We start from the raw sequence: 13,696 nt of genomic DNA on the forward strand, positions 1-13,696 counted from the left end.
AGCCTTTAGAGCCAACCTTTCTAGCCATTAGCACTACTTTGACAAAAATGATTAAAAGGGACTGTACTGGTGGTGGGAGACACATTAGTGTGTAACATATAAACTGATAATGTATTATACTAAATAAAAAATAATTTAGAAGCCTGTATGCATTGTCCTATTGTCTGGCAGTAACTATAAGGGTAGATGGGTGAGGGGAAATTGTGAATACAACTGACCTGTCTGTTGGTTTCTGCAATACAGAAAACCTTGATTTGATTTCTTTTCCTTGTTCCCGACTCACTAAGCCAGCAAAGGAATGAGTCAAGAATCTGTAAAGATATTTGGAACTCAAACATAGCAGCCCTTTTAATTCAATATTGGTTGGGGCAAGAAAATCTTCAGTATTTTCTGGCCAATTTTATGGTAGATAAATGGTGTACACATGGGTGTCACCTTCTGGTTAAAAATATAAATGGGTTACATATGTAAATCTAAAAGAGTGAGGCTAAGAGCTTGTATGTGAACAGAGTTTATACCACTATAACTGTATTGGTTTAGAAATGGATATAGTTCAAGTGGTACAAACGTCCACTATGGATAAAGTTACATCAGGACAAAGGTGCTTATATTGACATAGCTCATTTCTCTAAATTCAGAAATTGTATCACTTTAAACATATCCGTTTCAAAACAGTTCTAGTTAGAGCCGTATAAAACCTGTGTGTAGTCAAGCTCTAATTATTCCTATTTCATTGTTATCCTTCACTCTGTTAATTGATGCCAATTAAAAAAGCACTAAACAGATAAGCTGGGTCTGATATTTGAAGCAGTGGGGAAGGAGAATTATGACCAGAGATCTGATGACTGAGGAGGGGAAGAAGTGTGGTGTGCTCTAAGCTTTGTTGATGATCCCAATCTCTCTGTGTCAGTTCTGAATAGCTGGGCACTTCTGCTAAGAGAATCCGCAGTAATGTACTGAACAGTGCTAACATTTAAATTTCCATGAGGTAGGCAGGGGCAAACTAGACTCCAAAAAAAGGAGGGATTGTATTCGCCTAGCCTCCTCCACTCAGCTCCACTCAAAACGCAAGCTCTGCCAAACAAGACATAAGTCATAGTAGATTGTGCAGCTTTTTGTGTGCCTCACACTAACACAGAGGTCCACAACAATTGAGCTCACCATTCAAGCCATCACTTGCAACACAGTCCTTGGTTGAGTCATCTACAGGGGTAGAACACAAAATCTCTGGATATAACTGAGCTTCTGCTGCTTGAGCTAAAGGGGCCAGGCACATTAGCTTGGAGGTTGTGGTAGTCATAAACCTCTGCTTTCAGCCTAGCCATTAAATAGGACCAAAGAACTGCACTGCATTAGTTTGAGTTATATTAATTCTATGAAGCTGCAGGAAGAGAACTCGAGAGTCTGTTCACTGAAATCACAAGATCGATTAACTGCTCCAGAATTGCTTTCAGCAAGAGGTTCTTTCCCTCCACTGTATTGTCCAGACTTGTTTTGAGCAGTGGCTGTTTTAGTTAATCCATACTGCCTTCACTTGGTAGCTGATTCAAGTTCCTCCAGTCACAAGGAAATTTCAGGTTGCAAGGAGGAAAAACTTGAGTGAATTTGGCTTTAAGAGTGATGGAAGGGACAAATGTAAGGGCATATCTGGTGTAGGTTAAGCCAGTGCTCCCTATTGAGATGTTGAAGTGCTGGGGTCCCTTTGGGTGTGTCTAGACTACAGAGTTTTGTCGACAAAACTATACCTGCGTCTACACTACCGCTGAGTTCTGTCGACATAACGTCGACAGAACTCAGCAGTTTTGTCGACGCTGGTAAACCTCATTTTACGAGGCATAACACCTTTTGTCGACAGAGTTCTGTCGACAGAAGGTGTTGTTGCCTGTAGGGTTGTGTCTAGACTACAGGGTTTTGTCGACAAAGCAGCTTGCTTTGTCGACAGAACTGAATGTAGTCTTAGACGCTCTTTGTCGACAGAAGCTTTGTTGACAGTATCTGTCGACAAAACTTCTGTCAACAAAAGCGTGTAGTCTAGACGTACCCTTTGTTACACACCACTTCCTTTAGCCCCATGTTTGAGAGGGCCTCTGGAGAACAATAGAGTTCCTTGCTGAGGAGGCTGAGTGTCCTTACAGAGGGTAGGATGCCAGATTCTCTTAGGGAGCTGTTGTGCAGTCTTTGCTCAGTAAACAATCCCTTGACCCTGACTCTCTGGTGAGTTAGGATCTAGTGGCTAATCCCCCAGTTTTCATTTAAGATGATAGAGAAGGTGGTGGCGAGACAACACTGAGCATCTATTTCTGATTTTCTTAATTATTCTGGCTACAGCGCAGACATAAGAGCGGTGTTGATGAATGTTCTCCTGGCAATGGATAAAGATTAGGGGCCATGTACTCATCTGGTGTAAATCAACACGGTTCCATTGAAGTCAGTGGGGCTTTACACCAGTTGAGGATTTGGCCACAGGTGTCAAATCAAGCATTATCAGTGAGAGATGCTGTCTTGTGAAGTGTTGTTGACTCAGCTGATAACTCCAGTAGGAGTGGATGGAGCTGCTCTTGGTCATGTCTCTTCTTCTATTGCTAAGCATTCCCATAGGGTACTCTCGGGCAATTGCTCTTCATCCCTTGAGATGTTCTTGTGTGGCGCGACATAAGGCTTTGTCTTTTCTCCCTTCTGGTTGGATGTGGGTGCAGGGCTGTTGGTAGGATATTGTGGTGGTACTTTCCCTCAAGTAAATACTGATGAGATGCCTCAGTTCAACGTTTAGAGCCCTGCGTGGATACGAATGTCCACCCACAGATGCAGCTCTCTGCAGGACTCTACTCCCAGCAGACATTATGGCCAACGGAGAGGATTGCGGTCCTTCGGCTCCCAGGAGCCAGCGTCCCATGCCAGCAGTGCCTCCCAGACGTGCAGCTGTACCATGCCCAGCCCCACTCCTAGCTGTGTCTCCTGTTTGGGGTGGTAAAGTGCTGACTCCTTTGGCCACAGCATCTGTTGGGATTAGAGCCCTGCAGATCAGTGGATACCAATATCTGTCTGCAGGTATCTGCATCCACAGCTAGACATTTGTATCTGCCTGGGGCTTTGTCAATGTTGAGATCACTGTGCTGGAGAAAGAACAGGTTTTTCAGATGCAACATAAAACTGAGGTCCTGGTCATCTGTGATAACTAAAGATCTTTTGGTGTTTTTAATAAGAATACAGATGTTGCTAAAACTCCTGCTCAAATAATATTTACCATTTCAGTAGAATAAATCATTCCTCATCTCCCTATTGTGCAGTGCTAAATAACTGCTGTTTTTTATGCCAGAAGTAGCTGCATTTTAGCAGTGACTGAAGTGATCCCTTACCTACTTTATTAGGGTGTGGTGGCTTAAGATGATATTCATAAATCACTTTCAGATCCGTGGATGAAAGGCAAAAAGCGTTGTTATTTTATTTTGTGTATTATTAGTGCTGAAGATCACATTTCTGTTTCCACTGACAGCAGGGAAGGAGGGATTGGTTGTATGTAAAAGGGGGTAATGAATACCTAGCAGCACATTCCCCTTTTACTGATGAATGATTTATGCATCTCACTCCCTAGGACCTGGGAGGTGAGGATGTACTCGTTATTGTTGTTGTTCTATTGAACTATGTTAGAAAGAACATGAAAAACATGAAGTGTTACTGCTCACTTTATTCCTCTGTAATAATGAACAGACTGGAATATTAAAATAAAAATGGGGAAACGGGGGGATTCCACTGCATGCTTGTGTTAAATTTGAAGCACAATAAATGCAATTTTGAAGAGCAGAAAGGGCTGCCAACAATTAATTAGTCATTTTTGGTAGGATAGAGGAGATTTTAAGTAATCATGGCTAATAGCCTGTTCGCATTGCTGACCTTGTCAGACTGGTATGATTTAAAAAATAGTTTAAAATAAAACGCTACCAAGAAAACATGGAGTGAACTAGTCCTAGTAAATGAATTCATGCTTCTGGGTGTGGCATTGATTGGGACAGTGTAAGGGTTGAGGGTGGAAGAGGCTCCAGGCCCCATAAGTGTCCAACAAGGATTAAGCCTCTCTTATGGCCGTAAGTAAAGGAAGCTCTTGTGGTTAAGGCACTAGATGGAGAACCTAGGAAACTGGGTTCAGTTCCTGGCTCCACTATAGCCTTCCCGTGTAACACTGGACAAGTCACTTAACTTCTTAGTTAAGGAGCAGGGAACAGTAATTGCTTCTGCTGCAGGAATCAGTGGCTGAAATTCTGTGGCCTGTTCTATGCCTAGACTAGAACCCTTCTGGTTGTAAAAGAAATTCTATGAAACTACATGCATAAACAAGGAGAAGAGGCTAGACTATGGGTGAGATAATAGTGACCTGTGGGGGAGATCTTTATGCAAGTTGTATTTCCCTGGTCCAGCATCCTTGGGACCTGACCAGAGCCAGACCAGGGGAGGTCAATTTCAGCCCCTCTGATGGCTGGGGGGCCATCGTTAACTGAGCGGAGACTGCGAGGGGCACTCAGGGGTAGAGGCAGGAAGGCTCTGGCGCATCGAGTCCCACAGCTGCCAGCCTGCATTCTAAGTCTTCGGCCACAGGGCTCCGCAGCCAGACAACCTCTTCCCCTGAACATCCCCTGTCCCTGCTACTCCCGGAGCTTGAGTGCAACGAGCTATTTGCAATGCGCCACAAGCTCTGGGAGAGCAGGGGCGGAGTTGCTAAGCGCAGGGCCTGGTTTTTCCCTGGGAGCACCCACGGGGATGCTTGACCACAGATGTTGCCATTGATGGAAGTCTGGTCGACAGAGGTCCAACCTGTATTTTTGTTCTCTATGTATATATTGTTCCGTCATAAATTAAACTGAACCTCTGCCTTGTTTGTTTTCAACATTCACAGATTTTGAATCCGCCTCCTTCCCCAGCCACTGATCGCTCCTTATATAACACCGAGATGTTCTATTCCTCAAACATTCCTTCAACAAGATCTTACAGGTACAGATCAGAGAGAAAGTTTGGCATTTTCGTGGGTTGAGGTCTCTTTGGTTTTGTATCTAGGAGAAAAAAAAATCTTGTTCAAAGATTTACATTTTAAAGGGAAAACGGGGTTATGTTTTTCCCTCTTCGATTAAATGGCACGTCAGACTGTGGCTACTCTTGTTACTATATTAAACATCTGCTTTATTTGCTCTAATACAACTGTTTGTTTCTTAAAAATTAAAACGTGTATGATTTGTTGGGGAATTAGAAATGGGATCTAAAGATTTTCACTGGTAAAATACTCTTTATCAGCTGATCGCTGTTCAGCATTATGAGTAAAGTGAGATACGTGATCCAAGTTTGTGGCACCTAATTCCCTTTGCTCCTTTGAAAATCCCATTTTGGGGACTTTTTAGGGACTTCACTCAAGCACCTTTTACCTGCATTTCAAATTAATGTAAAGTATTTTTTAAGATATATGAACACTACTAACACTGAGCTGTTAACTTTTTCAGACCTTACCTTATACGAGGAATAGCTCCACCCACGACACCATGCAGCACAGATGTGTGTGACAGCGATTACACCACAAGCCGGTGGAAGGCCAACAAATACTACATAGATTTAAATTCAGACTCAGACCCTTATCCCCCTCCCCCCACACCTCGCAGCCAGTATATGTCAGCAGAAGAAAGCTGCCCTCCATCTCCAGCCACAGAGCGAAGCTACTTTCATCTTTACCCCCCTCCACCATCTCCTTGTACAGACTCCTCATGACCTTAGCAGAAGGAACTTGTGTTTTACTGTAAATATTTTTAAATATGAACAAAGATTAAAATATATATATTTTATAATTTTAAAAATAAATAGGGGTGGGAATTTTAAAAAAAGAAAATGTGAATAAAAGTGGATAGGGTGGGGCTGTGAAAATGTGTACAGTGGAAGAATATTTATAAATTTGATTTTTTTTTAATTTAATGTCCATTCTTTTGTGCCATAATTGCCTTTTTTTTAATTGAAGTCAGGAAACTGACTTGACCACCAAGGGTTTGGGGGGTGGGAAGAAGATGTTGAGCCTTTGTGGGTTTTTTACAGTCACTTTTTTATCCTGTAAAATGCATGTCAATGTGAGAAAAAAAAAGAAAAGAGTCCTGAAAGGGGCATGCTAAAGAAGCTAAATGACAAAAATTTAAGGTCTCTTGAAAAAGAAGAACAAAAGAAAACAAAACCAGTTCTGTTTCAAAAATAATTTGTTCACGGCCAAAAAATTAATTACCAAATTATATTTTTTTTGAAAGTTGAATTTTAAAAAACCTAAACCAAAAAAAACCCTCTCTCCTGAATGTTCCAATTTGCAAATGAGTCAGTTGCTTTCCAGATGATCTCATGTGCTAAAAGAGGCATGGATTTTGAAGCTTATACTCTGTTCACTCAGACTAGTCACTCTTGTCAGTTTAACGTGATGACATAAGCCCCTCCATCATTCCCTAGCAGCCACATCACTGTAGGTGGGCATGTGACCACAGAGCCATTCCCAGAGAAATTGTAGGGGTCAGCCAGGAAAGATCTGTTACAGCTAGTCAGTCTCCTCCTTCCTGAAAAATGGCAGCAGTTCTGTCACCTTTTTCCTGAAGTCTGGAATTTATAGTCTGTTCTGTATATGTAGCTCCCGCCCCTGTATTTAGCTTAGTGAATTCCTCTGGTTCCAGATGTCCGCATCCCTTAGTGGGGTGTTCCAATGACATGTCAGCTCATATTTTTTTCAATAGGAAAGTTTTAAGATTAAAGGTGTGGGAAACTAACAAAACAAAAAAACACCCCACATACGTGTAATTTAGTCAGGGTTGCTGGCAGTGAGTTTAATTTAAAAGTCAGCAAAAATATTTTTATTTGTTTTGTTTTTTTAATTAATTCTCATATTGTAGAGACTGCCAAGAAAATACCACAAAAGAGATGTTTCAGGCATTTAACACATAGCACTTAACAAGATAATAGCTGAGCAGTTATCAGTCCCTTTTACAAAACTTAACAGACATGGACTAAATGTGAATTAAACTCCTTGCTATAGTAAAAGGGCTCTGCCATTGCACAGCACTTTTAGAAACTGTCCTCAGGACAACATTCATAATGTGGACATGTAGTCAAGAGGAAAAAAAATGGAGATGCAGATTTGCACCTGTTTTTACAGCTGCTGAAGAACAGATGCAGTTGGTCATCGTTTACAGAAATGAAACCTTTTAATTTTGGAACTCCAAATTCGATTTTTATTTTAGCAAACTTTTTTTTAAAGCATGATTGAGATACCAAGTGAGTAAGAGGGAAGAGAATCCTCCAACTAAGAGCCAAAATTTTTCACTTGCATCCTTGGTATGGATCTACTCTTCAGCCATTCTGGTCCTGCTATATTCTCTGTTCTTCCTATCCATATGGATCCAAGAACAGACTTTTGTTCACTGTGACTGGCATTTCATTAATACTCCAAAAAAGAGCTTAGTTTGTTAGATGGGTTGTAAAATCCGTAGGCTTTCTGATTTGGATTCAGCTCACAATAGAATCTCTTTGTTTACATGGAGAAAAACAGAACAAAGTATTAGAGTTCAATTTTGCAGATCAAACCTATAATAGGGACATTGCAAAATGGATTTTTTTCCATGAATGTTCGTCGTTCTGCAGTATGTCAGGAGAGAGGAGGTCATAGTGTCTATTAACCTTAGTGGATTTTACCCACAAAAGCTCATGATATAATATATTTGTTAGTCTCTAAGGTGCCACAGGACTGCTCGTTGTTATTAACCTTAGAGTGACTCTTGGCAGATCCCTGGGAAATGGGGTGAACTATTGGTTGAATGAGAATCAAACTTCATGTCACCACATTTCACTCAACTAGATTTTAAATTTAAATCCCTGGGATATTTTATATATAATATCGCTCCTCTAAAGATGAGTTCACACCAGTTGGAGACTACAGTCCAGTTACATATTATTCTCATGTTGTATTCAATTGTACATTATCATTGTACCTTATTTGTAACTACTTCATAATTTCAGTACTGCCACTTTCACAGCTCTTGCTTTAAAATATACAATGTTACATTTCCTGTGTCCTTGTGATGATGCTTGATGCAAGACTGCATGGATTTTTTTATAAACCACTGTTCATTTTAAAAAAAAAAGAACCACATATTTTTTAAATCTTAACCACTTTATCTGAAGGCTTATTTCCTATTATGAGGTTTGGGGTTGAGGTTAAGGAAACGGAAACTATAAAAATTTTGCTCAGACTTTGAGTTATCTTGAGGGTCAAATTCAGAACTGACTATAGGAAACATTTCTGGGTATGTATAAATAAACAAACTTACAATACTTGAAAACAGTTTTTAAATTTTAGTTGGAAGAGCGGCATTTTTACTGGTGATGACCAGTTTGCTAAGAAATTACCTTATTTTGGTGGCCAATATGTGAAACTGTGCTTTTTAGAAGTCCTGCCCTGCTCTATCATTATTATTGTCTTAGTAAACTACCCTAAAAAGAATGTTTAAACATTTTTAAATAGAAGGTAAATGTAAAGTATTTCTTCTAATTGCTCGAGACTGTACATGTTACACAGGGTTCCCACATTGGCAGTATCCTAGAAATGTCATATTTCAATAAAAGGGGGCCCTGCTTGCTGGAAATATGGCACAGCTTGTTCCTATAAATGCACTTCCAGCCTTTTGAATTTCAGGCTCCTAGACTGAGCAAAATATGTACTGTTTTCCTCTAGATCAGACTGAGAGAACTGGAGAGAAACTGTTAAATGAAAATAACAGGTTATGGCTATTAGGTATTGACCAAGCAGAAAATAAAATGTGCGGAGTGTTTTTGGTAGTTTGTATGTCTAGTTGTATTAACCATGTGTGCCTTAGGGAAGGTGACAACAGTGTTTTTGGAGAGAGAATTCATGAATGAAGAGTTCTGCCAGAAGATGCATGTGTTTGGGTTGCCTTAGTTTGAGCAGTTGTGGTCTTAAAACAGTTTAGCCTGGTGTTTTTCATTTTCTTTTTATCATTATTATTCACTGTTGCAGTATGTTAGCACTTCATCCAGTTTAAGTTAAGACAGACCTTCGTCTGGTATGTACCTAGTAACAGGTAAAAGCTATAGTCAGTCCTGTACCATATTCAACAGACTGGTATACTAGGGAAGTAGGGAGAGACAGAGAGAGAGAGAGAGAGAGAGAGAGATTCTACACGTCTAAAAGGAACCATCTTATGTGATTGCTACACTGAGATTTGCTACTATAAAATTGTGGCTTACCAGTGAAATTACTCACATTTCAAGCCTGGCTAAGATTCATCAAGTGAGATCATGGCTTTATACTGATTCTGTTAGGTGGAGGGTGAGCAGCCAATGGCTGAGAGTCCCAGTAAAGATAAGGCCTGTAGTTCACTGGTGGTTATTCATGTTTGGAAATCTTTGTTAGAGCACTAAAGAGCCAAGACATGACATAAACATGTAAATGCCAACTACCGGTGAAGTTTGCTTCGTGGTAGCATCTCATTTATTTCTTCATGTGATCCCATCTTTCTCTTTCATGCTCCTGGGATAGATCTTTTTGAAAATTCCCAGTTCCAGCCCTCTGTTGTATCTAGCATTAATTTATAGACAGCATTGATCCCTCATCTGTATGGAAAGTTCCATCACCTCTCCCAGCCTTCTGTCTTCCTTTGTGTCAGCCGGTGCCTCATGCCATTTCAAGACGGGCTTGGTGCAGCCCCAAGATCTGTGGTGGACTAGTGAACATGAATGAATGGGAAGCTGGGAACAGTAACACTGCAGAGCCCCACTTTGGCCTGGTCTACACTGGAGGGAAAGGTCAATCTAAGATATACAACTCCAGCTACATTAATTGCGTAGCTAGAGTTGACATATCTTAAACCTTGTTCACACAGCGGTAGATCGATGGGAGTAAATGCTCCCATTGGCTTCCCTTTCTCCTTGCAAGGAGCAGGAGTACCAGTGCTGACAGGAGCACCTTCTGAGTTCGATTTAGCGTGTCTTCACTAGGCATGCTAAATCGAACCTTGGAAGATCGACCACAGCAGCATCAATCTTCCCTCTAGTGTAGATGTGCCCTTAGCTTGGAGTCTCATCTAGAGCCCAGTGATTGTATGAGAGACTCTTCCACTGACTTCAGTGATCAGGCCTTAAATTAGGGAGGGGAATTTTATAATACCAGAGTCTGCTGTATCAGTCCTAGTGCACGTAGCAGTGTATAATTTACCCTTCTTGTTTTCACTGAGCATTTTGAAAGGTCTCCTCTAATCTCTGTTACTTAGATGAGCCAATCCAAGTGAGTAGCTGTCCTTATAATTGGGCTACAACTGATATCCATTAATGTCAAGAAATGAAAACAGAAGGCAGGCATGTTCCCAATAATTAAAAACACACAAAGTGCTTGGCATTAAGCCCTGAATTTGAAATATAATTTTTGATGCTAGGCAGGATTGAGAGACATATTATAAATAATACCTTTATTTGGACAGAGCCTTTGTATGCAAACCACAGCCAAAAGGAGATGGTGGTTTACAGAGTCAATTATTCAACAGTTAATATATACAATTATTTTGAATCTGTTCCTCAGTAAATATTTGGCTCGAACACAAAAGAGTGAAAAAAAACTTGTCTATGAAGAGGGAAAGTGTAATTGGCTATTGAATAACCCATAGTCCTGGCTACAGAAAACTTACTGTGAGATGCCCAAGAATTGTATTGCAGCTCATTTTCTTAGGCATTGTTAATATTCCAGCTTGTTTTCTTTTTGTTATGCTGTTAAATTAAAAACCCTTTTCTTAGGCCTTTATTCTAATTTTATTTAACAATAAGCTATCAGATTTATACTTTAACATAGCAGAATTATCTGAAATGGATACTAATATAAACATTTTGTAGATCCTGTAATTTGTTTTCTTGTTCTCCTTTCTGTAAGGGTGCATTTACACAGCACCCTAAACTCGAAATAAGATACTCAATTTGTGCTATGCAAATTGCATATCTTATTTTGAATCTATTTTGAAATAGGCTATTTTGAAATTTGGTGCATCTACACAGTGCCAAATTTCAAAATAATACACTATTTCAAGCCATTCCTTATCCCTTGTGCAATGAATATTTCAAAATAAGAGGTGGCTTGTGTAGACATGGGGTAACTATTTTGGGACACCTCCAGTATCCCAAATTAGCAGTGCAGTGTAGACGTTCCCTAAATGGCTTGTTGTAACTAGTATTCTTTTCTTCTTTGAGACTGGCCAGCAGAGTTGTGGCATTATGGCCCCACTTGAGAAGGTTCCCAAGTAGCCCATTGCCCCTTGTTTGTGTTGTTCTAATGGTAGAATTGGTGCAAGAGTGTCTGATACAATAGTCCTGTGTGCCACTCTTCCCCCCCCCCCCCCCAAAAAAATCCAGCAATCCCAGGTCCAAAGATCCAAAAATCTACTTCCAAACTCCCATGACAGCACCCTGCCAAATCTTAGGCCAGGTCTACACTAGACTCTGCTGCTTGGTTTAAGGTACGCAACTCCAGCTACGTAGAATAAGACTTAACTTAAGCTGAGCTTGGCAGCGTCCCCACTGCTGGAGGCCAACTGTATGCTCCCATAAACTTCTCTTACTCCTGGCAAGAGCAGGAGTACCAGCAGCTGGCAGGAGTGCCCTATGAGTTCAATTTAGCGAGTCTTACTAGACTCACTAAATCAAACTCCAAAAGATCAATTGAGGTAGCGTCACTCCATGGAGTGAAGATGTGGCCTTAGGTGGCCCACACATATTACTGAGCTATAATGACCAAGGACCTGATCCTGACAGATGTCAGTAGAAAGTTAGAGCCCTAATTCTGCACCATTGACTTCAGGGGGGCAAAAAATCAGACTCCTAATTCACTGAAGACCTCACTGATCAATCCCACGTGGAATTTTTAGATTGACCTTCAAGTATGATGATATATCTGGATTGTGTTTTGAGAGAGAAAGCAAATTTGAATCCTAGGGTTGGTGACTGACTAGTTAATCAGTACCTTATATCAAATAGACTGAAGCACCTATATCTAGATCAGGAACATGTTCTCCTAGTGCAGTGATATGTACTTTTTCAGGGGGGTGTTGGAGGGAGAGGTACTCTAGCTTAATTTGTAAAATATATTTGCAGAAGAACACAGCAAAGATATACTAAAGTATTTGGTCGTAATTACAAACAAAATAATTGTGATATCAAATGGAATATATCAGTCTAACAGAATAAAATATAATTGCTTAAAGTAGGAGCAGCACTTTGATGTTATACATGAAATTTGGAAGGCATTGTAAAGAGAAATTTAACCCAGACAGCTTTTTTTAAATATCTTATACCGCAATTGCTGCTAATGTAAATGTACAGGAATATACAAAAATTACCAAGAAATTTTTATGATAAAAAGAATCCCTTGCATCAAACTTTTATATTTATATTAAAATATGTATTCTGCAAAAACTTAAATAATGTAGCTTTATATTTGTATCATTTTGTAGAATTCATTGTCACAAAAGAAAACCAAACCAGCATTTAAGTGCCTTGAGTATTTTAAACAGCTCAGCATATTGACTGGGGAAAAACAAGGCCTTAGATTAAGTGTCCTGGTATCATTTGTTGATTGTGCCCCAGAGGCTAGTTTTTACAAAATGTTACATGTTCATGTAGCAATGTGCTTTTGTGCCCCATTCATTCTAAACAGACATGCCCATATTATGGAATTAAATTCAATTTGTTTTGTATTTCTTAATATGGAATCTGATAATTGATATTTTTGGAGCAAATATTTCTTAATTTGTAAAACTCTGATTTTTAATTAAATTTTTCAAAGCGAGTTTCAGCTACTTTTACCCCTTTTGTAAATTTTTCATAGTTTTATATAAATAAGCAGTTATGCTATCTATTAAAATAATGTTAATTTAAACAAATGCCAGTAGTTAGTTTTAGGTATTTCTTGATTAAATTAGCATTATTTTCAAATAGTCACTAAAATGATGCCATACAAATGAAGTCTTTCATAAGAAACCAATTAGTTAAAAATTGTGCAGAGTATGGTTTTCTAGCATTAACATAATGAAAAACAGCTCAAATTATCCTTTCAAAAAATTGCTTTATGTGGAAGGCTTTCGGAGCCAATAAAATCATTTAAATATTAATCGCTTTCATTTCTTGACATTGCAGGTTGTGATGTTTCTTTATGATACCAATACCTTTGTTTGAAGTTGTCTATAAATAACTGTAAAGTTAACAAACTGCATTTGTATTATAGATTTTGTGGACTTGTTTTGTAATAAAATATTTTGTAAAACTGATTTGTTTGGGAGCTCCATGATCTTCTGACAAAAGTTAATCCCAGTGGGACAACTGACTGGGTTTTTACAGCTTTTGATGACCCAGCATTTGAGTAAAGGGTAGTGTTTCTTATGTTGTATAAAATTCAAGATTCGCTTTTATTACACATTAGGGCTATGTCTAGACTGCAAACCTCTTTCAAAAGAGGCTCTTTCGAAAGATACTTTCGAAAGAGCCTCTTTCGAAAGAGGCTTGCAGTCTAGACTGCATGCGGAACTTTCGAAAAAGCAAGCCGCTTTTTCGAAAGAAAGCACCCAGTGAGTCTGGATGCTCTCTTTCGAAGAAGCCCTATTTACATTCAAGAACGCCTTCTTTCGAAAGAGCACTTTCGAAA

The 13,696-nt window shown here is 39.4% G+C and overlaps 1 protein-coding gene across 2 annotated transcripts in view; it reads left to right on the forward strand.

Annotated features, from left to right (window-relative positions):
* The window catches only part of LRP5 (LDL receptor related protein 5), a 227,527-nt gene extending 216,132 nt beyond the window's left edge, over positions 1-11,395 (forward strand). For both annotated transcript variants that reach the window (XM_075928318.1, XM_075928319.1), the window contains exons 22-23: positions 4,889-4,983; positions 5,484-11,395. In XM_075928318.1, coding sequence (XP_075784433.1) covers positions 4,889-4,983; positions 5,484-5,745 — 357 coding nt within the window. In that variant the 3' untranslated portion in view covers positions 5,746-11,395. The remainder of the gene's footprint in view (positions 1-4,888; positions 4,984-5,483) is intronic.
* Positions 11,396-13,696: the final 2,301 nt, after the last annotated feature.

Source organism: Pelodiscus sinensis, chromosome 4 (genome assembly GCF_049634645.1).
Source record: "Pelodiscus sinensis isolate JC-2024 chromosome 4, ASM4963464v1, whole genome shotgun sequence".
Taxonomy (NCBI): domain Eukaryota; kingdom Metazoa; phylum Chordata; order Testudines; family Trionychidae; genus Pelodiscus; species Pelodiscus sinensis.